The 26,008-nt window shown below is 41.5% G+C and overlaps 1 protein-coding gene and 3 non-coding genes across 5 annotated transcripts; all 4 read right to left on the bottom strand.

Annotated features, from left to right (window-relative positions):
• Positions 1-1,212: 1,212 nt before the first annotated feature.
• rps13 (ribosomal protein S13) lies at positions 1,213-9,301 on the bottom strand. 2 transcript variants are annotated; one of them, XR_005944178.1, is made up of 7 exons: positions 9,199-9,301; positions 8,446-8,494; positions 5,493-5,571; positions 3,330-3,499; positions 2,646-2,746; positions 1,382-1,472; positions 1,213-1,298 (listed from the first exon to the last, which is right to left on the bottom strand). XR_005944178.1 is itself a non-coding variant. In XM_041197041.1 (6 exons), exons 1-6 carry the CDS (start codon positions 9,219-9,221, stop codon positions 1,439-1,441), a joined length of 456 nt encoding a protein of 151 aa, XP_041052975.1. In that variant the 5' UTR covers positions 9,222-9,301; the 3' UTR covers positions 1,213-1,438. The 2 variants fall into 2 exon arrangements, 1 of the variants encoding a protein (XP_041052975.1); XM_041197041.1 differs by having other exon boundaries at positions 1,213-1,472.
• LOC121283658 lies at positions 2,438-2,533 on the bottom strand. Its single transcript, XR_005944307.1, has one exon. It is a non-coding gene; the product is annotated as a small nucleolar RNA SNORD14 (small nucleolar RNA).
• Positions 2,888-2,982, bottom strand: LOC121283657. Its single transcript, XR_005944306.1, has one exon. It is a non-coding gene; the product is annotated as a small nucleolar RNA SNORD14 (small nucleolar RNA).
• On the bottom strand, positions 3,661-3,752 carry LOC121283659. Its single transcript, XR_005944308.1, has one exon. It is a non-coding gene; the product is annotated as a small nucleolar RNA SNORD14 (small nucleolar RNA).
• Positions 9,302-26,008: the final 16,707 nt, after the last annotated feature.

Below are 26,008 nucleotides of genomic sequence, written 5' to 3'. Positions count from 1 at the left end.
TCCATTATTTTTCCAGCCTCATTCTCTAAGGGGCCTAATGTTCCCTTTGGCCTCTTTCTCACTTTTTATATATTTAAAGAAGTTCTTACTGGGTATTTTTATTTTACTTGCTAGTTTACCCTCAAAATTTATTTTCTCCCCCCTTATTAGATTTTTGTGGTCATCTTTTGTTGGTTTTTAAAACTTTCCTAATCCTTTGGCTTACCGCTAATCTTTGCCTCATTGTATATTTTTTCTTTCAACTTGATATTACCTTAACTTCCTTGGTTGACCATGGCTGATTTACCACTTCCTAGTATCCTCCTTCATTGGGATATAGCTTTGCTGTGAGGCATGAACTATTTTCTCGATGTCTGCAGCTGTTTTCTGCTTGATTCATTCCCCTGTCCACTCCAGCCAACTCTACTCTCAACTGAATACTAAGTTTTACCATGTTATGGTCATTGTTTCCTAGATCTGTTACCAGATCATTTATTAAACCTGCCTTCATTACATATCATCAGATCCAAAATAGCCTGATCCCTGGTTGGATCCATATTGTTCTAGTAAACTGTCCCAAATACACTGAATTTTTGCTTGTGGCTTCCTCTGCTAATTTGATTTTCCCAATCTACAAGATGATTAAAGTCACCTATGAACTGCCAAAGTAACACTCAGGATGTATGTTCTGCAGGTAGCAGCCCTTCTATTTTACTCCCAATTTTTTCTGTGCTCTAAGATCCTATGATAAATGTACAGAGTACTTACTCCCCTTATTTCCATTTTGTTACAGAGCAGTGGCACTGGACACAATAAATCAGTAAAAAAGTACTTGCCAATGCCATGGTCTTTGAGTGTAGAAAGTATCCTGTACATTTATTACACATCAATATTTTCTACTACTTAAAACTCAAATTTGCAACGTTTCCCTTTACCCTCAAGACAGCAAACAATGCAAAAATGTTCCCCCACTCCCTTGTTCCTTAATAGAATTATTGTTGCTCATGTCCAAATTAGAGGCTAATGATACACACCAGAACCAGGCTTACAATCTTTCATATGCAGAACTGGTTTGTTAAATTCTAACCTAACCCAATTGAAACAAACCTAAACTTTTGTATGCATGAAATATGGATCCCAACCTCATTGAAATGTTGTTCATGTAAAACTACAAAAATGATTTCAGGAAATAGGAAAGTCTCAATTAACCAATAAAACCAGACAGACTAACTGTAACAACATACACATTTTATTTTTCAGGTCCAATAAAGTCCAAATGAAGAAACTTGAAATAAAAACAGTGCAGGAAAAATTCAGCAGGCCTGGTAGCATTTGTGGAGAGAAAAAAGTTAATATTTTCTTTCTCCACAGATGCTGCCAGACCTGCTGAGTTTTTCTAGCACTTTTTTCAGATTTCTGGCATCACCGTACAATGCTTTTATTTCAACAAGGAAACTTCTTAAGCTACCAGTGCTGAAGCTGTAGAGGATTCACTGTGAAGAGAAAAAAAAATGCAGTATTAGCCCATTGCGTAAAAACAAACTGACAAAGCTCATTGAAGGGATGCAAAGTTCTCTCCCTACATATCACTGTCCACACTTGCACAAGGATTTACAACATATGAGGTCATTGGGCCCACTGTGACCATACCAGCTGATAAAAAGCTATCCAGTTTAATCCATCTTCCAACCATAATCCTTGGCTTCCTGCCACTGAACAAAAACTTTTAAAATGCATGTAGATTACATCAAACACCACTACCCTCATCAAATCTCATTACTTCCTCAAAAAATTCTATTATGGTATTCAGGCACACCTTTCTTTAACAAATCCATACTGAATGTGCTTGATTATTAATCTGTCTCTCCGTAAATGTCAATTTTATCACCTTTTGGAACCTTTTCCAATAAATTTCCCACCTCCAAACTTAGGCTGACGGCCTTTAATTATTCAGGATAACCCTTCCTCCCTTTTTAAAAACAGTACAATGACAGCAGTTTTCTAGCACCAGGTCTGTAGACAGAGGATTGGTAGTCAGAGCCTGTTATTTCTTCCCTTTGCAGCCTGGGATACATCTCATCTGGGCCCAGTAATTTTTCCATGTTCAAGGATAATAAAAGCCTCAATTGGTACCACCTTCACTATGCCTAACCTATCTAATATTTCCTCAAACTACAACATCTGCTTCATCCCACTCTTCTATAAAAACAGATGCAAAATATTCACTAGGAACATTTTGCTCCTCCTCACGTGTTACCTTTTTAGTCTTTAATGGGCCCCACCCTTTCCTCTTGATCTTTGTGTTTTTAAACATTGAGTTTTCATTGATTTTACTGATGCCCTCTGTTTCCCCAATTTGTTTTTTTAATTTCACCCAGCCAATTTTGAGATTCCATTCCTCTCTATTTGCTGTTCTTGGTATCTAATTTTGACTTTTTGTCTCATCTTAGTGTGTAGCTCACTCAGACATCCAAGGAAGGATTTGCCAACACAAAGAGTAAATCCCTTTCTGGAAGAAACTGCGAATGGTTGGATAAAACAGTCATCATTGTGAGCCAAACCCAAAAGCACATATTTCAGTCTATATTACAGGCCAGTCTATTTTAATATGTTCAAAACAGATTTGGTTAGTAGAACTCCTAATACAATATGTATTAAATACTCACTACTTCCAGTTGGGAGGAAGTACCCTCTTGGACTTGTAGTAACGAGCCAGCCTGTGGATTCTGCTTTCAATAAGAATCAAACGGAATTTGGCATCTTTATCCTGCAGTAAAAATATCACACTGTTCAGACTGAGTGCTAAGCATTTATTTGTGCTGTTTAACGGGCAACCACTTACTCTATTATTGGTGGCTTCAGGCACCATAAGTACCTGAAACTGATAAGTCAGAAATAGTTGTGTAGCTCACTCAGACATCCAAGGAAGGATTTACCAACATTAGGGAGAAACCCCTTTCTGGAGGAAACTGCGAATGGTGGATAAAACATTCATCATTGTGAGCTAAATACATGCAAATTACCAAAAAGGAAGCTGATCTTCACTGTCAAAATTTGGCTTGCAACTTTTAAGAATGCATTAGAATTAAATAAAATTCAAAATGTTGGTAATACGCATGCTTCAATGCTCTACAGTAGACTTGAAATTTTAATCATGGTTTTAAAATCAAGCCAAACTATCCCAGTCTTACTCTAACATGCATCCAGTGAACCCCCCTTCCCCCAAGTTGCTCTTAAACTGCTTTCTGTCCCAAATTATGTTATGTTATGCCGTCCGCTTGGCTGTAAAAAGCCCTCAAAAAAAATTAGTGTTGAATGAAGTGCAAGTAGATTTTGAATAGCATACTAACCTTCCTGTTCCTCTCCAAGTGTTTGCGGACAGCCACAGCAGTCTTGATCAAGTGGTACAAATCCTCTGGAAGGTCTGGAGCAAGTCCCTTAGACTTCAGGATCCTGAGAATCTTGTTCCCAGTAACAAAACGCACCTGGGCAACACCGTGGGAATCCCTAAGGATCACACCTGAAAGATAGGTTTCAGTTCTTCCTTAATTTATCCAACTTTAACTGATCAAGCTGAAAGGCAATTCCTCTCAAAACGTTACCTAGAATACCAATTCTAAAAATCCAGAATATCCAATTGTATTCCCTGACACCAAACAGTGGTCAGACATTCTGAAATGCTCACTCAGACATCCAAGGAAGGTTGAACCAACATGCGGCCAGTCCATTCTGGGGGAAACTGCGAATGGTTGGAAAAACAGTCATCACTGTGAGCAAATCACTTAGCTTGATAATTGTCTCACTAGATCACAGCTAAGTAAAATACTGTGAAAAGATATGACAATGCTCCATTAAACTAGATTCAGGTGTATAGAAAGTACTTGCATACACAGCTACAATACAGAAAATTGTTTGCTTTTCTGAAAGTTAAAAATCACTAAACAGGTTTTAAGCGATACAACTTTGAATTCTCAAATTACCAAAGGCCTGAAATCTCCTGCCTAAAATCAAGATTAGCAGATGAGCTGATCCAACAACCTGCTCCAAATACCCTGCCAACATTACAAGCTCAGTGGGTTAACAATCAGACGGAAGGGGAATGAAGATCCCAGTTAGCAATCAACACTTACACAAAGTAATAAGAAAACTGGCCAAAAAACGTCGTTTTAAACCCTTAACAGGCTAACGTACTATATCGACTGTACCACTAAACAAAAAAACTTCTGAGTATACACTTTGGCAGAACTGAAAAAGCAGGATGCCATGAGTTTAAAGGTTTTATGTACCAAGTTGACACTCATTCAGAGCAGGAAAGTTAGAAAGCTTATTTCAGTCAGGCTACAGTACTAACTAATTCTATTTTTCTTGTGGACCTTTTCTGGAAACTAGAGAGTTTTAAAAAAAGCATAACCAGCATTCCAGCTGATTATACAGTGTAAGAAATTGCTTAATTAAGGGGCATGACATTTTTCTGCTCTTTTAATATCCCTGCAATTTTTTCAATTTCTAGTCATTAGCCAACTCCCTCAGAAAGTTGCTATTAAATCTATTTCCCACCAGCCCTTTGTGTAGTGCATTCCTGGCCATGGCTCACTTTCTCCCCACCCCCCCAATTATCTTAAATGTACATCCTCTAGTTATCAACTTCACCAGCACCCCTCCCCACCCCAGTGAAAGAATTCTCCCTATGTAAGCTTATCAAAATTCCTCAATGTCGGGCACCTCTTAATCTTCCCTTAACCTTCTCTGCTCAAAGAACAACCCCAATCCCATCTTTTGTAGTCTTCACATCACCAAAGCCTGGCACTATTTTAGGAAATCTCTGCACCCTCTCAAAGACCGTGACAAGCTTCCTGAAGAATGGTGCAGAATTGGACATAAAACTCCAGCTAATGCATAATCAGCAATTTATAAGAGACTTGGCATAACTTTCCCCTTTTCCCCCTACTGTTTCACTTTATAAAGTTAAGGATCCCATATGTATTTTTTTCCCCCACAGCCACAACAGCGTAATCACCTTAAAAACATGGAAAAAAATTGTCTGTGCAGAGAGCCAAGAGTTAACATTTCGGGTCGATGACCCTTCAGCCTTGAAACATTAACTGTTTCTCGCCACAGATGATACTTGACATGCTGAGTATTTCCTGAATTTTGTTTTATTTCAGATCTGAAGTATTTTGCTTTTCTATTAAGTAATATTGGCCTTCTGAAAGAGACATGTCAAAGCTTTTCATCTTGCACTCATCCAGGCATTTTACAAAAATACCAATATAAGGGGAAAACAACAATTTACACTGCTCTCTTCACATACTGTATTAAATTATTGTTTTCTCCTTATACTGGTATTCTTGTGTAGTGTCCTGATGAGTACAAGACAAACAGCTTTGACATGTCTCTTTTTTCAGCAGTACTCAAGTTCTGTACTACCAAATGACTACTCATATTGTCCTGCTGGGAAATGGCCTGTTTCTGTGCTGCTAATTCCAAACAACTTTCTAAAATTGTACACTCACCAATCTGTGATGGGGTCAGGCCCTTCTTTGCCAGTTTGTAAATCTGTTCTTTAACATCATCAGATGTTAGTTTGAGCCACTAGCAGGGGGGAAAAAAGTAGATATAATCAAATGCAGAAATAAGGCTTTATTTTCCTGTTTAAACTATTCTTAAATTTCATTGACAAGACAAATTGCTTCAAAGTGCAAGAAATAATGTGAGCTCAATTACACTAAACCTTATGAAAAAGGAGCAAATGTAAATTTAAACAGTTGTGACAATTAAAATATTGGAAACACCCCATATTTGACAGGCTGTAAACACTGGACAGCCCTAAATAAGAAAAGGAAATAAGATCAGTCGGCAGAGCAGAAAACAGTCTGGTTAATGTTCCAGTTGTCAGGACACTTCAGAACTATCCACTAGATGCTGACTGGTATTGTAATTTGTTTCCTCTTACATCATGCTATTATCCCATCAAAAGCTTTATCCCAACAATTGACCCCATCTCCAACTTTTCTTGGTTCTCATGTCCTTGAAAATGCTGCCTTCCCAAATCCATGACCATCTTTCCCAAACTTGATATCCAAGTTTGTTTCACCATAGTGCAGAAACAACCCACCCTAGTTAAAACAATACTGTGACAATGATGATCACTTATCTTCATCTTCCAGATCGCTCTGCTGTCTTTGAAAGTCAATCACAAACCCTCCTCCAACTCCTCTCCTCTTATGTGCAGCTCAGTGGAACTTAGTGCACTAACAAGGATCCAAACCTACTTTTGCAAGGAGTGGGAAGACCAAAACGACTGTCCTTGACCCACACCAGACTCTACGCCCTCACGACCCCTATCCCAGGTTGAACAGATTGTTGGCAAACTCTGATCTCTTGTCCAGCCAGATATCCTTTGCAGCAAAGGCCTCTTACTTCCATCTATATTAACATTGCTAGGCCCACAAGATTTCTCCAACCCTAACCTACCAGGTATTAGTCTTGCACTCCTATTGACTCCTACTTTTGTCCGAATACACTTTTCAAGAAAGTTAAGAAATAGATGACTACGTGGCCCCTTAAGCCTGCTGCACCATTCATATCAGATCTTACCTCAATGCTGCTTTCCTACCCACCCTAATATCTCGATCTCAGAAATATATTGATCTCAGTCCTGAATATAGTGAACAACAGGTATCCTCATCCCTCTGGGCTAGACAATTCCAAACATCCACAACCCTCAGTGATGAAATCTCTTCTCGAGTTCTAATGACTGACTCACTCATCCTGAGGCCATGCCTCCATGTTTTGGATTCTCCAGTCAGGGAAAATAACCTGTATCTACCCTGTGAGGACCCTTTAGAATCTTCTATGTTGCACTGAGATCATTCCGTTCTTCTGAACTCCTGAGAGTGAAGGTCCAGTTTACTCAGCCACTCACCATAGGGAAATCCTGTGACCACAGGATACAATCTCGTGAATATTTGCTGCACCATCTCCAATTTAAGTATATACTTCCATAAATATGGAGATTAAAAACTGCACAATTCTCCCAATGTGGTCTCACCAAAATCATGTACAATCGTGGCAAGAGTTACTTCCAATTAATTAGGACTTTGCTAAAAAATCTAGGTAGATCCAGGTCACCAGGTCCTGGGATTTGTCAGTTTTTAGCCGCTCATGTTTCTACAATATATTTTCCTCAAGTCTCTCATTCTTATTAGCCCCTTTGTTACCTCTGATTTCTGGTATGTAATTTCTTTGTCTTCTACTGTGAAGACAAAAAAAATATTTGTTCAACATCTGTGCCATTCCCTTATTTCCTATAACAATTTTGCCAGCCTCTGCTTCTAATGACTTAATTTTATCTATTCTTATCCTCTATTATATTCCAATGTTTTCTACATGTTATATAAATGCCCTGTTTAGACTGATTATTTTCAGCATTTATGCTTTAATAGTCAAACAGATTTATCTTTATCTGTCTACCAGACAAGATTTAAAAGAATTCTATGTCGCACAATTTGTCATGCAGAGGAATCCACCAACACTGCAAAATTGGCACGGGTTTTTAATCTGGCTTTTCTTCCCTCCCAGATGTCATATCTTTTGGATTATATTCTGATACATAAAACATCACAATTATGTGGGAGTGTGGGATAAAAAGCAGAAAATGCTGTAGTAGTCAGGTCAAGCAGCAACTATGGATAGGGAAACAGGTAACGTTTCAGGTCGATGGCCATAGTCTTTTCCATTAGTCAACAATTTATTTATAAGACATAAGAACATTAAAAAATCAGATCATCGTATGGCCTGCTCTGCCATTCAATATCATGGCTAATCTTGGGCTTTAACTTCACTTTCCCACCAACTTTACACATCTCTTGATTACCTAAGACACCAAAAAATGTTTCTATTTCAGCCTTAAAGATATCCACTGATTGCACATCACAATCCTCTGGGATGGACTTTTTGTATTCCTTGTACGAGCACACCCGAATCTCTCTGAACATTTACAAGTTGCCCACTCATTTAACCTGTCTTGCTCCTTGTAGCCTGTGACCCTCCAGAGAGCTTGAATTCCAAGAGTCATGTCAAATCAGCAAACTTAAGAAGTGTTATTGTCCCATCCTCCAAATCATTAATATCAATGGGTAACTAGTTGAGGCCCCAGCTGATACTTGCACCACTCCACTATTACAGTCTGCCAACTTGAAATTGCACTGTTTATCCCTCTCTGTTAACCAATACTCTGTACATGCTAATATATCACCCCCAACTCTATGGGCCCTTACCTTGTGTATTGACCTTTTGTCTGGCACATTATGGAATGCCTTTGGAAATCCAAGTATGCTACATCTATTCCTCTTTATCTATCCGACTAGTTGCATCCTCGAAAAGTGTTTTGTCAAACAGGACGTCCCTTTTGTAAAACCACCTCTACCAGCTATTGTTATGGAAGGACAAAACCTATTGACTTACTGTAGGCACACTCCGTCTGTAGGGTAAAGCTGACTGGGACAAGCCCTTGCTGTAAAAAAACAAAATAACGCAATCATTATTTAAATCTTACTACCGATAAGCTCCAACGTTGCACTCTCCTGCATTAATTTCGATGGAATGTAAACAGAAAATGCTGGAAATACTTGCACCTGCCTGCCCTGCTGGGTATTTCCAGTATATTAAAAGACTTCCAGCAGCCACCGCTTTTGCTGTAACATCAAATGGACCGGAGGGACAAAAGCGAGGCAAAGTCTGAAAAGCGGGGCCATTGCCAGGAGAGCTGCGTACAGCACATGTTGGAAGCCGGGGCATGAATTCAGCCGCAAGGGCAAGGGGCCTCGTGTTACAGGGGCTAGAGGCAAGGCCCAGGCATGAGGCCTGGCGCCAACGTGGCTGAGCTGTAGAGTTACACGGAGAAGTGGGTGCGGGGCCCGGACAGACGGTGCTCAGCTGCTGTGGGTGAAGAGCGAGTGGGGGGACGGGTGACTCCAGCCCGGGAGCTCCGCCGCCCGCTCCTCCAGAGAAATTGCGCCATTGCCGCCCCACCTCGTCCGGCCCGACTAACCACCTCCAGCACACCCCCCCCCCCCCCCCCGCCCCCCGCGCGCAGCAACACTGCAACGATTGAGCGAACAGAGCCTCGCGCCATTTGTGCTGCATAGCGGTGCTACGCCGTCTCCATCCCGCAGCGCCGCTGAGCTGAGCCGAGCCAGGCCTAACCGGCCCCCTTACCCAGGAGCGTGCATGCGTCCCATGGCGGCGACAGAAAGGAAAGAGAACGACCACTCTGCGACTGCGCCAGTTGAGGTGGCTCGCCCGGAAATGCGTCAGTACGTAAAGCGGAGGCAAGTCCCGCCCCCTGGGCGTGCCACTGCCTCCCCATTGTGACATCACCGGCTGCCTACCCTGAAGGGGGCCACGGCGTATGTAGTGGTCGCCGGGCGCGGTGGCGCGCGCCTGTTATCCGGCTACACGGAGGCTGAGGCTGCTGGATTGCTTGAGGTCAGGGGTTCTGGGCTGCTAGCGGACTATGCCGATCAGGTATCCGCACTAAGTTCAGCATCTATATGGTGCTCCTGGGGGAACCTAGGATCACCAGGTGTGATAAAGAGGGGTGAACCGGCCCAGGTCGGAAACGGAGCAGGTCAAAGCCCCCGTGCTGATCTGTAGTGGGATCGTACCTGTGAATAGACGCTGTAGTACAGCCTGGCTAACATAGTGGGACGCAGTCTTTTTTCAAATAACAAAATATTAGTCGCAATAATAAATAATAGGTAAGTTCAATAGGTAAACGGGCTATCGAAACAAACGGCCTGCCCACAATAACTCAGTAATGGTATCAGTAAATGCTTTAAAGATCTTTCTGGACTTGTTGAGTATTATCAGTTTTTATTTTAGATTTAGATTTATTTTAGATTTCTAGCATCTGCAGTATTTTTTGTTTATGTTGTAGTCAGTAATGGTATTTATCCTCCAACTTAGCTCCCATGTCCCTGTTTCTTGAGCCACCGATTAAATATTTGTGCATCTCACATCCTTGACTTAGTTTCTTATCTGTTTTTTTCACCATACTATTTATCAACTGCACAATAATGGTATGTTACACCACGGTACTTGCAAATCAAACGTCCAATTTCCATGCAATCATATGCGATGCTAACAAAACTTTTACCAGTTTGGGTTAACTCATTGCTACTGCTCTCTGCTGGCCACTATTTGACATTGTATTTGACATTTTGCTCCAAATATATTTATACCTATTATCACCGCAAGATAGCGCCAACTTCACTTTCATTTCCAACCTGCCTTTGCCGCAAACTGCACTGCAACGAGGAATGTTTAAAAACCATAATTTTAAGTAAAGACAAAAGCTCCAGTACTCTTAGTAAAAATACATTATATTACTGTTCCATTTGAGCTGGAAAGTGATGGAAGAATGCCATTTTTGTTCAATTATTAGGTTTAAATTACCATAAGCTTAGTGATGAAAAGCCTTAATTTGTACGTATTATTGGAATGTTTAAAGAAGTCTTTAAGTAGGCATCTCTTTAAAATGCTCAAATATTGTAATGTAGCTTAAAGAAAGAATATGTGGAGTTATAGCTGGGGTACATTTGCACATTTGGGTTCCAGTGAATCTTGCATTAGCAGTAAACAGAAGCCAAAACTGGGATGCTGATTGGCTAGAAAAATGACTTGAGGGCTGGAATTGTGAGTAAAGCATAAAAGGTGAGGTTGGTTTGTTGTAGGAAACTAGGGGCACTCTCCCCATTGGTCAAGAATTGCAAATATTTGAGTAAAAGTTATTAGTTGCATTGACACAGGTGCACAACTTTGACTAAATGTCGCAAAAGCTACCTGCAAAAGGGGGGATAAAAATAGGGAAGAATCACTAGGGCTTTACACTTGCCAGGGGATAGCATTCGTGTCAGATACTTGCTAAGGAGGATCTTTCTTTCTGGGAGAGAAAGCTGGGAGTTAGTAATAGGGCGCTTGCTCAGAAGTTGGTATTTGCATAAGACATTGCCAGTTGATGGGTAATTGTCAAAGGCCTGCCTCACCCTCTCTGCACGTTCCCCTCGAGGTGGCTATGATGGGGAAGAGACTATTGTCCACCTTCTTGTGGAATGTGCCTTTGCAAAGAAGGCCTGGAGAGAGATGCAGTGGTTTTTGTCAAGGTTCATCCCGAGCAGTTCTGTGACATGGGACTCTGTGTTCTAAGGACTGTTCCCAGGGTCACACATTGAGAAAAACATCAACTGCCGCTGGAGGATCATCAACTCGGTGAAAGACACTCTTTGGTCTGTCCGAAACTTGTTGGTCTTCCAGTGCAAAGAGTTGTCCCGACCGAGTGTTGCAAACTGGAACATTCCAAGGTCCAGGACTAGGTGCTGAGGGACACACTAAAGCTTGGGGCAGCCGCCGCAAAGGCGCAATGGGGAAAGGTCGTGGGTCTAAGACCTTTCAGCCATAGTGCACCAAGGGATTGGGAATTGTACAGAGCCCTCGGGCTGTATGACTCACATTGAATGTATGCAGTGAATATCAATGTATCACAATTGTATTGAAGCACCTCAGAATGCAACTTGATCTATAAAGACAACTTTAATACCACTGCACTGTCTGACTGTCTGTTATGACCATTTTGAAATGTCTGTAATGTTCCTTGATTGTATTGAAGCACCTCAGGGTGTGACACAATCTATGTGGAAAGCTTAGATATTATTGGATTTTTGTGATGGCCATTTTGAAATGTTTTGTAATATTCTTTCAGATATTTTATGAATAAAGTATATTTTTGCAAAAGAATTGTCAAAGGTCTGGGATCCAAAAGCGACTAAATTGTCATGGGTGGCGGATTGTCATAAGAATCTAGAAGTGACTAACGTAATTGGCACTGGAGTTTGGGGTTTGCCGTAAGTAATCCAGTATTAGGGCTAATACTCTGGGGCTTAGTATAGAGTCCAAATCCCAACAGTGGTTCAGTAATTCATCCCAAACAACCCAGACTAACATATTGTTTTTAAGAAAAAGTGAGCAGTCTTTGTCAGGAAGCTGCTTTCAACTTGAGAAGGAGAGAGAGAGAGAGAGAGAGATAGAGAAAAGCATTTAGCAAGTAGGTGTGAAACATGCAGCTATAGCAGTTAAGATAAACTGGGAAATTAGAGTTGAAGACTTAATGTTACAAAATGGGTTTTGCAGAAAGTTAGATTTAAATTGATTAAGTTAAAATCTCAATAGACATTGTGAGACAAATGACCAAGTTCAAGAAACCAAGAAGAAGTGAAGACCCCAGAAACCTCAGGATCCATAGGAAAGACAGTGTATTGTGCCATGCCTCGATTAGTGGAACGTTAAGTATTAATCTTTGTTGTCCAATAAACATTTTTATATTGCATTCTAAATTAGTGATTGTTCTTTTTTGCCACTAAGGTTATTCCCCAACAGGAATTTACTTACTCTGGGGCTTAGTATAGAGTCCAAATCCCAACAGCGGTTCAGTAACCCGTCCCAAACAACCCAGACTAACTCAATGTTTTTCCCACCTTCAACTCAGTTTACAAGAAGTTCTAACTCTCTCTATTTTCTTTATTTGTGAAAGGAGAAGTGGGAGGGCTATGTCTACGAATGTAGAAGGAATCATAAAATAATTACCAAGATGAATCCATAGAACCCAGTGGCATGCAGAGGAACTCAGCCAACCACATTGTAACTGGTGCCAACGGTGAGTGGCTAGCTAGGCCATTTCAGAGAGCCGTTAAGAATCAACCACATTGCTGTGGATCTGGAGTCATATGTAAGCCAGACCAGGTAACAATGGTAGATTTCCCTCCCTAAAGGACATTAGAGAACCAGATGGGCTTTTACAACAATTAATTATAGATTCATGGTCACCATTTTGTGTAGCAACCTTTAATTGGCACCTTATTGAATGCCTTTTGGCAATCCAAACACATTACATCTACTGATTCCTCTTTATCCCTACTACTGCCATCTTGGCAGAGATTCTAAAATTAAAAGCAACCACAAAATAAGTATTGCAGACCAAATTATGAATTAAGTGACACCATAGTTCACACATAATTAAATATATCACCCTCTTGCATATACTTAAGCCGTAATTTTCTTCTCCCTTTTGCGGCGGGCATGCTTGGCGGCGTGAGCAGTAAATATCATAAGATGGCCCTAGTTTAGTTTCCCGGTGATGTAAGTCCAGGGCGTAATATTCCCCTCCCTGCATCAATGGCAAGCTGTGCCTCCTGCCATCCAATGTCGGGAATTTAATTTTAATGAGTTTGTGGCACATTATTGTGTACACATGCTGGAATCATCTCCACACGTCAAATTTGAATTCACATCGGCACGACTTCAGGACATCGTGATTTACGAAAAGGTGTGTGCCTGGCGAGCTGAACTTTGAGGAGAACTCAGAGGTGAGTGCACACAGCCTTGCGTAGCGTTTGCAAACATCACATGTAGGACGTCAAGGAAGAGGAGCTGTGCATTCAGCGGGGAGCACAGGCAAGTCACTTTTCCCGGTTAACTTTCAGGGTGGTGCTGGGGCAATTGCTCCAGTGCGGGTGGGGTTGGGGTATTGTGGGTGCGGCAGCACAGACTGAAGGAAATACACAAGTGCATGCTGGGGTGGGGGTTGGGGTGAGGGTGGGGGGAGGGTGAGAGAAGTGGCCATAACTTTGAAAAGTTTGTCAAAAGTGGGCATCCTTCTGCAGTTGAGGCCATTCCCCACAGTTCCATTGACATGTGTGGAGTCAGGCCTCTGAAGCATTTCTGCCCACTCAAGCAGTGCAAAAGCTTAAACATGCCACCAAATGCTCCAGAATTTTTCACCCTCAGGTGCAGACTGCAAATCAATGCGGGTTTAAGGGGGCTGCAGAACAATTGGATAACTGGGCAAGTTGTAGAAGTCCCTTGCAAAAGGTTGACATGGAACAGTCATTGTTGGAGATGCTCAGAACCTTTTGCAATGTTTTTATTCAGGTTTGGACCAAAAGCCCTCATGGCTCAAGCTAACAGTGCAGCCTTCCAGTGCAGGTTAGGATAATGCCTTTGCCTGAGCTGAGAGCACAGCATGCAGTTGAGTAGCTGAAGCTGCCTCCAATCGGTCAATGTGGAATGGTGCGGAGGTGGGTAGGGTTTTAGACAGCCATGAAGTGTACTAAACACTGGCCATCCAAGTGGTGGCTAGCACTCTTTGGCATGCATGAAGGGGCCTTGCCCTGCAGCTGGAGCCGGAGACTTAATGAAGAGAGGTCTTTAGGAGACATGCTAACTCTCACATTTCTCTCTTTGATACTGCAGGAGGAGAACATCAATATCGTGGAGCCTGGTGATTAGCAGTATGCTTCATGGCTTATAGGGGACAGAGAAAAAGGAGAGAGGCGGAGACATCTGGCTCGGCAAAGGGAGGAGCACCTCCTTGTTCAGCCCGCGCATCAGGGCAGGACTGAAGCCCTGGACCAAGGTCTCATTGGCGGCCACCATTCTACCACTCTTGACCTCGGTGCATTTGCACGCTGGCGCTATCACCTTAGATTGAAGATGGACAGACTCTTCCATCATGCCTTACAATCAGAGGAGTGCAGCGGATGTCCCTTCCTGATGTTCCTGTGCCTTTGCAGCTCCAGCAACTGAGGTATGACCGAGTCCAGAGGCTCCTCATTTGGCTAGGACTGAGCAGATTTCTGGCCTCCAGGAGTCCTCCGAGTGCCAGAAACCTGGAAAGTCCCTGCTGTCACCTGCTGTGGATCAGACAGTGTGATGCGCTCACCAGACTGTGACCCCCAAGGATACTCTAAAACTAAGTCCCACTGAGGTGCATGTCTCTGTGCTGGTGGAAAGTGTGGGTGATTGCTGTGACTGGTCCTCAACTAGGGTGTCATCAGATTCTTCTTCTAAGGTGTCTTTGGGGCTTGAGTAGAGGACCTGGCTTGTAGACCCCTTCAGCTGCTTCCCTGATGTGCCTGCGAAAGCAGGGAGAGACAATTAGTGCATGTCAGGGGACTGCGGAACAACGTTGTCTGATGGATTTTGCACTGCTGGATCCTCACTTGGTTGAGCACCATCGACCTCACTGTCAGCACGGAAATGGTCCAAATCATCGCCGGCCAGCTGAATGACTATTATCAAACACTATGAGGACCTTGATGTCAGGCATTCCCCACCAGTGTGTGACCTCTCCTTTTTGTTGTGCACCAGCTTGTCCAGCAGGAAGACAGATGGAGAGTGTATAAGCAGGACACCTGCCAGGCCAGATGAGAATGATGCCTGGTATGAGTGGATGGGATAGGGACGCGATCCCCAGGGCAGATGAAGGTATGTATGAGAGAGTCAATGGTGATGTCCCTTGAACTGGCAGTGGGTGAGACCCCTGTGATTGTGTGATGGGTCTGAGAGTGTGTGAGTTGAGAGTGTTGAGAAGAGTGACTTAGCCTGGCGGAACAGAGGAGATCATTCATCCTCTTTTGGCTCTAGGTGGCTGTCCTCTTTTGCAGGATGTTGGTGCCTGACCACTGCTGCCACCATCTCCCATGCTGGATTGCTGACCTTGCTTGCTGGTCTTTGCCCAGGCTGGGGGCAGATAATTTCACAGCAGACTTCCACTGCATCCAGTCGGCGCCCAAGGGAGGTGTTGCTAAATTTGGGGGTAGCATATTTCCTCACTTTGGCAGCCAAGACTTTGCAGCAGCTTCCTATTGCTTGAAGAGTGCTAACTCTCTGCAGGAGCACCCTTTAAATATGGTGCCCAGATAACTGAAGGCCTGAGATGATGGCAGGGCGGATGCATCAGCGGCTGCCCTGCCAGTAATCTGGCATGTTTCCCGAGAATGCATTATTAATGAGGTGGGACGTGCCGGGAATGGGACAATACAGCATGAAAACCCACCATTGTGACCGCTGGGTAAAAAGTCCTTTTTCCTGCATGCTACCACACATTGTGTAAATCTGGGACAATTCGCCCATAGAGTCTCGGAGTCCATTAGCTCTGTGTTTTGAGTAGGCTTCAAACAATGGCAGTTGTGAATTCAATAGATTACATTTGCCTTTGCATGTCCTTTCCAGGGGGGAGGACCCCACACATGGTTATTCAGTTCAGAACTTTACGGAAGCTTGATAGCCTGTGTTGACTAAGCAAATGTCACCAAGCCCCTTAAGTTCTTAAAAGTTTATCTGTGTGCATTTTAAATAAATAAAAGACAGTTTCAGAAACTGCCATACAAGCACAATCCACATTTAAAGTTATGAATTTCACATGCCTTTACTGGTGTTGGTGTTTTTACTCCATGGTGTGGCCAGTTGCAATTCTTGGGCATTTTAAAGGTAAAAGGAACAAGGGTAAGGTTGTGGTGAGGGAAGGGGGTAAAGTATGAGGTGTGCACTTACAAGATTTGTGCTTGCAAGACAGAGATGAACGGAAAGAAGGATGAGGTATGAGGATAACATTATCTTTGATGGTTTCATCCCTGTTACTGGTCATGGTCTCTGCAAGGCTGTTCCAATAATAATAGAATCATGGAAGAATTTGGCACAAAGTTCGGGTCTGTGACTGATCTTTCAAAAAGCAATCCAGTCAGTCCCATGCTCCGCTCTATCCCCCATATCCCTGCTATTTACTCTCATTCAAATTTTCATCCATCTCCCTTTTGAAAGCTACTATTGAATCTGTACCCATCACCCTATCAGCCCGTGCATTCCAAATGTTAACACTCATTGCATAAAAAAACTTTCCTGCATGTTGTCTCTGGTTCTTTTGAGTATCACCTTAATTCTATGTCCTCTGGTTATCCATCCTTCAGCCACTAGAAACAGTTTCTCTTTATTTGTTCTATCAAAACTTTTTATAATTTTAAGCATTCCTAATAATCAAGAAGGGACATCGGCGAATAAGGACATTTCAGGGAATAGAAGTAAAAAAATTGAAATGATAAGTTCTTTATTTGAATGCATGAAGTGTCTGCAATAAGATAGATGAACTAGTGACACAAATAGAGATAAATGATTTAGATTTAATCACCATTACAGAGATATGGTTATAAGGTGATCAAGGGTATGAAATAAATATTCCAGGGTCCACAATATTTAGGAAAAGCAGACAGAATGACAAAGGAGGAGGGGTAGCCCTGATAGTAAAAGATGACATAAAGACATTAGTGAGAAAGAATCTGGGCTATTTTAGATCTAGTACTGTGTATTGAAACAGAGTTAATTAGTAATGTCGTGGTAAAAGACCCCTTGGGAAATAGTGGTTGTAATACCATTGAATTCCATGTTAAGTTTGAAACTGACATACTTCAAACACAAACAAGAACCTTAAACTTCAACAAACACAATTACATAGGTATGAGGGGAGAACTGGCTAAGGTTATTAGGTAAATACACTAAAAGGTAAGGAGGTAAATGAACAATGGGAAACATTTAAAGAAACAATTTAAAATCGTCAACAAAAATACATTCCATTGAAGAACAAAATCTCAGTGTGAAAGATCTATCCATGGCTCACTCAAGAATTTAAGGATATTATTAATTTTTTTAAAAAGGCTTACCATGATGCAAAAAAACAGTAGCAAGTCTGAGGATTGGGAATGTTTTAGAAACCAGCAGAGGTTCACTAAAAAGTTGATAAAAAGGGAAAAAATACAATGGGAGAGTAAACTAGCCAGGAAATAAAAACAGATTGAAAGAGCTTTTATAAGTACCTGTATATAAAAAGGAAGAAAGTAGCTAAAATAAACATTGGCCCCTTAAAAGCAGAGACAGGATAAATTATCATGAGGAATGAGGAAATAGCAGCGGCACTGAACAAATAATTTGTGTCTGTCTTCACAGTAGAAGATGCAAGTTTCAGAACAGAAATAGATGGTAACCTAGAGGCTAAAAAGGTGAGGAAATTAAGGAAATTAATATCAGCAGAGAAAAAGCATTGGCGAAAGTGGAGAAACTAAAATCCGACAAATCCTCAGGACCTCGTGGCTAATTCCTTAGGTTCTGAAAGAGATAGCTGCAGAGATATAGGATGTGCTGGCTATAATTTTCCTAAATTCCTTAAATTTGGGAATGGTTCCATTAGATTGGAAGTTGGCAAATGTTGCACCACTTTTCAAGAAAGGAGGGAGAGAAAACAGTGAACTACAGGTGAGTTAGTCTAACATCAGTTGTTGAGAAAATGCTGGAATATATTATTAAGGAAACCTTAACAATGCACTTAGGAAAGCATAGTATGATTAGAACAAATCAACATGGTTTTACTAAAAGGAAATCCTGTTTGACAAATTTATTAGAGTTTGTTGAGGATGTAACTAGTAGGATAGATAAAGGAGAACCAGTAGATGTAGTATGCCTGGATTTCCAAAAGGCATTTGATAAGGCAAAAGGTAAATAGGCAAGACAAGGGCTCATGGAATCGGGGGTAGTATTTTAAGGCAGAGGATTGGTTAATGGATAGAAAGCAGAGAGTGAGCATAAATGGGGCTTTTTCAAGTAGGCAGATGGTGAATAGTTGAGTGCCGAAAGGATCAGTGCTGGGGCCTTAGCCAGTTCAATCAATATTAATGACTTAGATGAAGAGACAGAGTGATGAATCAAAGTTTACTGACAATATCAGGCTAGGTGACAAGGGAAACTGTCGGAAGGACACAGAAAGGCTGAAGAGATATAGACAGGTCAAGTGAATGGGCAACTAGAAGGCAGATGGAGTATAATGTAGGAAAGTGCAAAGTTATTCACTTTGGTTGCAAGAATATAAAGGCAAAATATTTTTCAAAAGTTGTGAAACTTGAATGTTGATATTCAAAGAGACTTGGATGGGCTTGTACAAGGAATACAGAAATGCAGGTGCAGCAAGAAATTAGGAAGGCAAATGGCATGTTGACTTTTAATACATGTGGATTGGAGTACGAGAATAAAGATGTCTTGCTATAGTTGTACAGGGTTTTGGTGAGACCATATCTGGAACACGGAGCGCAGTTTTGGTCTCCATATTTTAGGAAGGATACAATTGCATTGGAGGCGGTACAGCGAAGGTTCACTAAACTGGTACCTGGGATGAGGGGGATGTCCTATGACAAAAGACTAAGTACATTGAGTTTATATCCTCTGCAGTTTAGAAGAATGAGGGGCAATCATATTGAAACTTACAAAATTCTGAGGAGGCTTGATAGGGTAGATGCTGAGAAATTGTTTCCATCAGTCGTGGAATCTAAAACATGGGGGCACAGTCTCAGGATAAGGGCCAATCGTTTAGGACTGAGATGAGGAGAAATTACTTCACTCAAACCCTTAGAGAGTTTTGGAAGCTGCATCGCTGAATACATTTAAGGCTGGGATAGACAGATTTTTGGTCTCCCAGAGAATTAAGGGATATGAGGAATTGGCAGGAAAATGCAGTTGAATCCCAAGTTCAGCCATGATCATATTGAATGGCAGAGCAGGCTCGATGGACTGTGCAGTCTACTGCTACTCCTATTTTTTGTGTTCTTGTGTAATCCAAATCTCCTACTAATATAAATCCCCTTCTCCAGATGAACACACTTGGCTATCCCCAAGCCTTGTTCTTGTCAATCTATACCAAAGGGGAAACGTTTTCCAGGTGAACACTGCCACCCACCAACAGCATGTCCACAACTTTCTATTCATCCTAATTAATGGACAGAAAATCATTTTCCTATATATGCAATCAAAGCCAGAAACATGTAAAAAATACAACCTTTATGTAGCGCTTTTCATAATCTGAGGACATTCCAAACAGCTTTGAAACCTACTGGAATACTTTTGATTTGTAATCACTGTTACAATGTGGGAAATCAGCAAGTTATTCCCTAGTTCTGCAGGGCTAGGTGAAAGCAAGTACACATATAGATATTGTGAATTCCTTATCATGAAACATTACTTACATAAATTACTGATTGTTTGGAGACTTTGCCCACGGTGATAAGTTTCCATTGTGACACACAGCTGGCAAAAACAAAATTCCTGTTCATATCTGATTGTTGTCACTTGTTATAGCTCTCCAGAGCAGTGTTTTCCCAATTTAGTTTTCCAGTTAGCTCATATATATGGAATTGTCCATCTGCTATTAAGAACTGAGATCAATAGTGTGTTTGAAAATGTTTCATTAACATTTAGATCCAGATTTTCTTTTGGGATTACACCAGCTAGTCTGAGCAATACGAATAGAACGATAGCAACTTGCATTTATGTAATGCCTCTAACATAGAAAAACATCCTAAAGTGCTGCACTGAGATGTAATCAGACATAAAGGGATGCCAAAGCAAAAAAGTAAGTATTAGAAGAGGTGAACAAATGCATGGATAGAGAGATGGATTTTGAGATGCATCTAAAAATGAAATGATAGAGGTGGAGAGTCACATGGGTTTAGAAGATGATTCAAGAGCGGGATGCCTAAGCAGCAGAAGCACGGCTACCAATGTTGTAGGGAGTGTGAGTGGGGAGGTGGAGGCTGGTGAGGTGGTGATTGTGGTGCAAAGGAAATGGGGGATACACAAAAGGTCATTATAAGACAAATAGAGCGTCTGGGGAAATGTAGGGTTGTGAAAGTTGAAATAGGGAAGACAGATACCATGAGGATTTAAACATGAGGATGACAATTTCAAAATGATGCCATAAGGTGATGAGTATCCAATATAGGTCAGCAATAACAAGATGTGTGGGACTTGCACCGACAACGAAGTTTTGCATGAGCTGAAGTTTACAGAGACTGGAGAATAGGAGGTGGGTTTGGAAGTGAAAAATGCATGATAAAGCTTTCAGCAGGAGAAATGGGAATGATAGTGGTAGGGGCAGAGTTTGCAAACTGAAAACTTTTGCAGAAATCCAGAAACATGAAAATAATGAAAGTAAATAAAATTATTTAAGAGATTAAATACAAAAGTAGAGCAAAATTTTCTTTAAAAACTATAATTTAACAGCAACTGAAATAACAGCAACCTTGCTTTAAAAGACACTTAAAAACTTGAAACTCTTACTCAGGTGATTTACCTGCTTGGATTAGAGTTACCCATAAACCATGAATTTTAGAGAAATAACGCATGTCAGACATGTAGCCTATGGCACAGTGTCATAGAGCATTCCCTGAAATTGTGTCTAAAACATTTGACCCACAGTGAATTATATATATATGTAGTCACATCTGAACTCCACATACACCACCAGAAAGAGTCTCAGGAGGAATGACTTAATATCCGCCAAATGATAAACAAAGGGGTCCATAATCTGATGTTGGTTTTCCCAGACATCAGGCAAGGAGGCCTATGGCTCCGTGGAAGTCTCAATAGAGCCCTGAAAAATATTCAAAATATTCAAAAATATGGAGCAGTGCCACAATCTAGCTGCTGCACTTGTCATGTGTAAACCCAAGAAAATTACTGTTATCAGGTTGACTGACTGTGGAAAACATCACAATCAAGCCAGAATCTGGCCATACCCAGATCCACCAGTGTTCACTTTCCAATGCAGTTTTACTGGACTGTAATGAAGAGGGGAAACCTGGTGAATTTTTCCTCTCTGTACTATGTTGAAACTCACCATAGCACCCTAACTATTACCCAGTTATGATTGGCTAACTTAACATAGCCCATGATATATCAATCATGCTTCTTCTGAATTGTATGGCTTCCTCTATTAGTCATTGAAGGAGTTTGTATATTTAATGATTTTTGCATAAAAGTCAACTAAATTATAAATAGGAAATGGCTGTAAAATTAAGGAGTGGATCTATCCAAATGTCAGCTTGTGTTCTCACACCATAAACCACAAACACCAAACCAATCTGGTGCAAACTGAAGTATTATATAAAGGAAAAATTAGCAATCAGGTCTACATCATTAGAAAGCTATTTTCTTAGAAGACGAGGCAACACTAGATCATGTACATTAACTCAATTGGGTATCAAACAGTGATTTTGGCTTCTGGAAAGAAAGAATACTTATCCGTTCATGGCATGATACTATTTTTATAAGATCTACACTTTATGATCAGATTGCTTGAAAGTGGCATATGTGTAATTGATCGAATCCAATATATTTTGAAAACCCATTTATTAGAAGTTGTATTTAATCTGCACCCTTTGCCACACATGCACAAAACATCAGAGCAGGCTCAAATAAATATCTACCTCCTGATATCCACCTGATCATGGAGAACCACCAAGGGTGAAACAATCTGTTTGGAGAATAGTTCAAAATTTGCTATCGTAATGATGGCAAAAATACCTGATATTGACAGTAACCTCATGATACTTGCACATGTTCTATGTGAAAAAGAAGTAGTCAGTGCACAAAATGCACTGTTGGAGTCCCTGCAGACAGCAATTGTTAGAATCAATCCAATAAGCACCATCATTTAACTACTGACTGTAAAATCTGTTTTAAAGTCCTTTTAAGAAAAATACAGACACGTTGTAAGAAATATAACTGATAACAATATAATGCTGTGCTTCCAGGATGTTTAAAACAAAACACAAGGATAAATTCCTTACAAAATAGTTGTTTGCAAGTACAGAACTTGAGTATTGCTGAAAAAAGACATTTTGTTGAAGCTTTTTGTCTTGCACTCATCAGGACAATCACAAGAATACCACCGTCAGGGGAAGCAATAATTTTATACTGTATGAGAAGAGGGTGTTGATTGGTTGGCCAATGGACTCTGATTGATAGAGGCATTGCCATGAAGAATGCAACAGTTAATGGTGACTGACAGTTGACTGCCAAGCATTGTTTGAGATTTAAACAAGGCAGCTTGGCTATTATTTAACAAATGTCCAATCACAGAATTACATCTAATGTTGGATACTGTTTTGAGTTTTCATGCATGGGCTGGTTGGATACAGTCTGTACGCGAACAGGGAAAGGTACATGCTGATTGATACGATCCACCAATCTTTGGGACACAAGGCCTACATACCTAGCATCACACTGGCACAGAAATTCATAATCCACACTACTCATTTGTGAGATATGTAGAATGTCCTTTTAGCCTGACGGCAGCATCCTGTTAGTGATGAATACCACTCGTGTTTCTACTGCATAGTAGCAGTGTGAAACAGCTGGTTTCACCTGTTGCTCAAATTTTCAGGGTAATCGGAGATAGACTGCGCACTTTTCAGGGCCAAAAGTGACAGCTTCAGGACTGTTCATGAGCTTGTGTGATACGCAGTGTGAAATGAGCTGATCAGGGTAGCCGTTACTCTGCAGAATGTGAAACAAAAACAGAAATGCTGGAAAAACTCAGGTCAAACAGTATCTGTGGAGAGAAAGACAGAGTTAACGTTGAGTCTTTTTGACTCTTCAGAGCTTTGCTTTTATCCCGCAGAATGTCTTTGATGCATCCTATTTCAGCATCAAGCTTGCATGGTGGACAAGTGACTTGGGCCCTGTTTACAAGGTTGCTGATAAGGCCAATTTTATAGCACATGGAACTATAAGAATCCCAACTCGTGTCTTGACCAGCAAAGGTAGGCATGGTAGAGAACTGCCTGGCAGATTTCTCAACTAGTATGTCAAGGAAATAATCCTCTGTGCTAAAAATTATGCTGACAATCAATTTAAACTTGTCAGTCAGGCTCAGTGTGGTGCATTTGTGTGTACTGGGAGCTACATATATTAATTTACATGGCCCTGTTCTTTGTAGACAAAAAGAACATGTAGCGCGGCTGGGGTGTCGCAGAGGGCCAGTCCTCTTTGTCCCCCTAAATGCAGACCCAGAGTTCTCCGCCTTGGAGAGTTTGACCTTTCGGTCTCCGCAGCCTCGGTCTCGGCCTCAGGGCGAACACATGGGATGTGGTACCGTTAGTGGCCCAGCCGCCTTTTGTTCCCGGCATGGCTGTCATCGAAAAAAAAAGAAAAAAAGAAAAAAAAAGAACATGTACACACAGTGCACCTGTTTCAGCTAAACAAAATTGATAGTCATTCACTGATTCATTCCTCAGGGCAATGCCTTGACGAATCAGAGTCAAGCTGCCTGATTTAAATTTCAAACAATACTTGGCAGTTAGCTGTCAGTCACCATTAACTGGTGCATTACCCATGGCAACGCCCCTACCAATCAGAGTCCACTTGCCAACCAATCAGCACTCTCTTCTCATATAGTATAAAGTTGTTGCTTCTCCTGACATTGGTATTCTTGCGATTGCCCTGATGAGTGCAAAGCTTCGACAAAATGTCTTTTTTCAGCATCCTTACAAAATGTTACTTCGACAATAGCAAGGATACATGCATACACACACTCAAGAGTAAAAATGCAATATGGAACATGAACAAATGCAATGGCATGCTCCTAAGCTGCAGGCAAATATAATAGGCACACCAAGTAGAATAAAAATTCCATTTCCACAATCAGCTCATACAATTATAACTTATAGGGACTAAATTCACTATACCATAAAATGGGAGCAAAGGTCACATTAATCAATGGCTATTGTTTCCAATGCAGGAGCAGGCCAACTTTGTGATGACTATGATTGCAGTGCTCAACTAGTGCTAACTACACTGTTGAGCATCATTAGAAACTAGCCTGCATTACGTAAAGCCAGCCTGCACCTTTTAGTGGGGAGGTGCATTCTGGCTGAAGAGGTGCTGGAAGTGTTTGCTTAGACAGAGACACTGAGCAGGAAGATGAGTTGATTATGACGCAACAGGGGAGAGTATGCTTTAAGACTCTTCAGTGCTACACTGGCTGCCATGGTGGAGGACATAGCGAGAAGAGAGGTCTTTTACCCACAGAGAGCTAGAGGGCCTTGAATACCAACTATGCAAAGCCATGGCAGCCAATATTAGCCCTGAGCGCCTGGATGCAGTGTTGCAAAAACTTTAATAACCTCACACAAATGGTCATGGTTAGTATCCCAACAAATGCACCACTAGCCTCACACACTGCTTAATTCGCCACTGTCCCATTATTTAATTAGCAACAATCTCAAGCAATCACAACTCATACTTAGCATTTACAGCTTCATTGTACCGTCTCACACACTCAGCACTGCTACAGACCTCACACACACCTGCACCTCGCAGTTCACAGCTTGCACACACTGCCAGTTATTCAACTAACACAGCCAAATTACGCAGATTACAACAGCCTCACTTATACATTTTATTGTTAATATATCCAGCCATACCAGCCTTCACCATGAGTATCAGTGCCATAGAAACTGAGAGTTTGTTGTTACTGATTGAAATTGTAAGATATCTGAGAGAGAGAGACACCAAGGTTAATATGATTTCTCCTAGGGTTCTACTCCAATTCTGACCTACAAGGTATGGACTCACATTTTTCAATCAAGTCAGAGTTTATTAAATATCATAAAGAAATACAAAGTTAATATTGTAATGAACTCCAACACTTTCCTTGAGTTCATGAGTCCCAGTTCGGGAACTAGAGTTTCCAGCAGGCCTTGGGCCTTCAGCACATGCACCAGCTGGGAAATGGCTGCACATGCACAGTAGTGTTTTTCTGTTCTTCAGGCTGGGAAACGGCCCTGTGTAAGTGCGCAGTTTGCAGTTTTGCCTTCTTCAGGCTGGGAGCTGGCCCTGTGCACATACGCAGAAGAAAAAGAAGAAAAGAAGTGAATCAGTGCCAGTCAGGTGGCCTGAACAGGAGCATCATTCCAGAGAAGGTGTCCCAGGGAGCAGGACATGGGAGGGGACTGGGAAAAAGTCCCAACCCAAGAAGAAGGTCCCAAACCAGGGTGTGGGACAGAAAGAGATTCTAGAAGAAAGTCCCAGGCAGGGATAAAGACAGAGATCAGAGATAGATCCCATTGAGACAAGATAAATGACAGGAGTAGGGAAAAAAGCTCCAAGTTAAAGAAAGATGCAAAGAGCAGACTTGAAGCAAACCAGGCTTGAGAGAAGCCTGAAGATCTGAGAGGGCAGCCAAAGGTTGGTAACTCCAGTGCTCCAAAAAGGTACCTTTGCCCTTAGCACAGCACAGAGTTCTGCTTGGCATGGTCAAAGATCTGAAAGTGCACATGAAAGTTGAAGTGTGAGTATGCAGAGATCCAGAGGAAAG

This window comes from Carcharodon carcharias, chromosome 10 (assembly GCF_017639515.1).
Source record: "Carcharodon carcharias isolate sCarCar2 chromosome 10, sCarCar2.pri, whole genome shotgun sequence".
NCBI lineage: Eukaryota > Metazoa > Chordata > Chondrichthyes > Lamniformes > Lamnidae > Carcharodon > Carcharodon carcharias.
The sequence above is the reverse complement of the archived record's forward strand: the minus strand, read 5'-3'. Positions and strand labels throughout refer to the sequence as shown.

Excerpts from the sequence above, each read along its gene's own strand:
- rps13 (XM_041197041.1), bottom strand. The coding sequence starts at position 9,221 with ATGGGACGCATGCACGCTCCTGG. Across the intron at positions 8,495-9,198 it reads GGACGCATGCACGCTCCTGG|CAAGGGCTTGTCCCAGTCAG; the intron begins GTAAGGGGGCCG and ends GTTTTTTTACAG. Across the intron at positions 1,473-2,645 it reads CTTCCTCCCAACTGGAAGTA|TGAATCCTCTACAGCTTCAG; the intron begins GTGAGTATTTAA and ends TTCTCTTCACAG.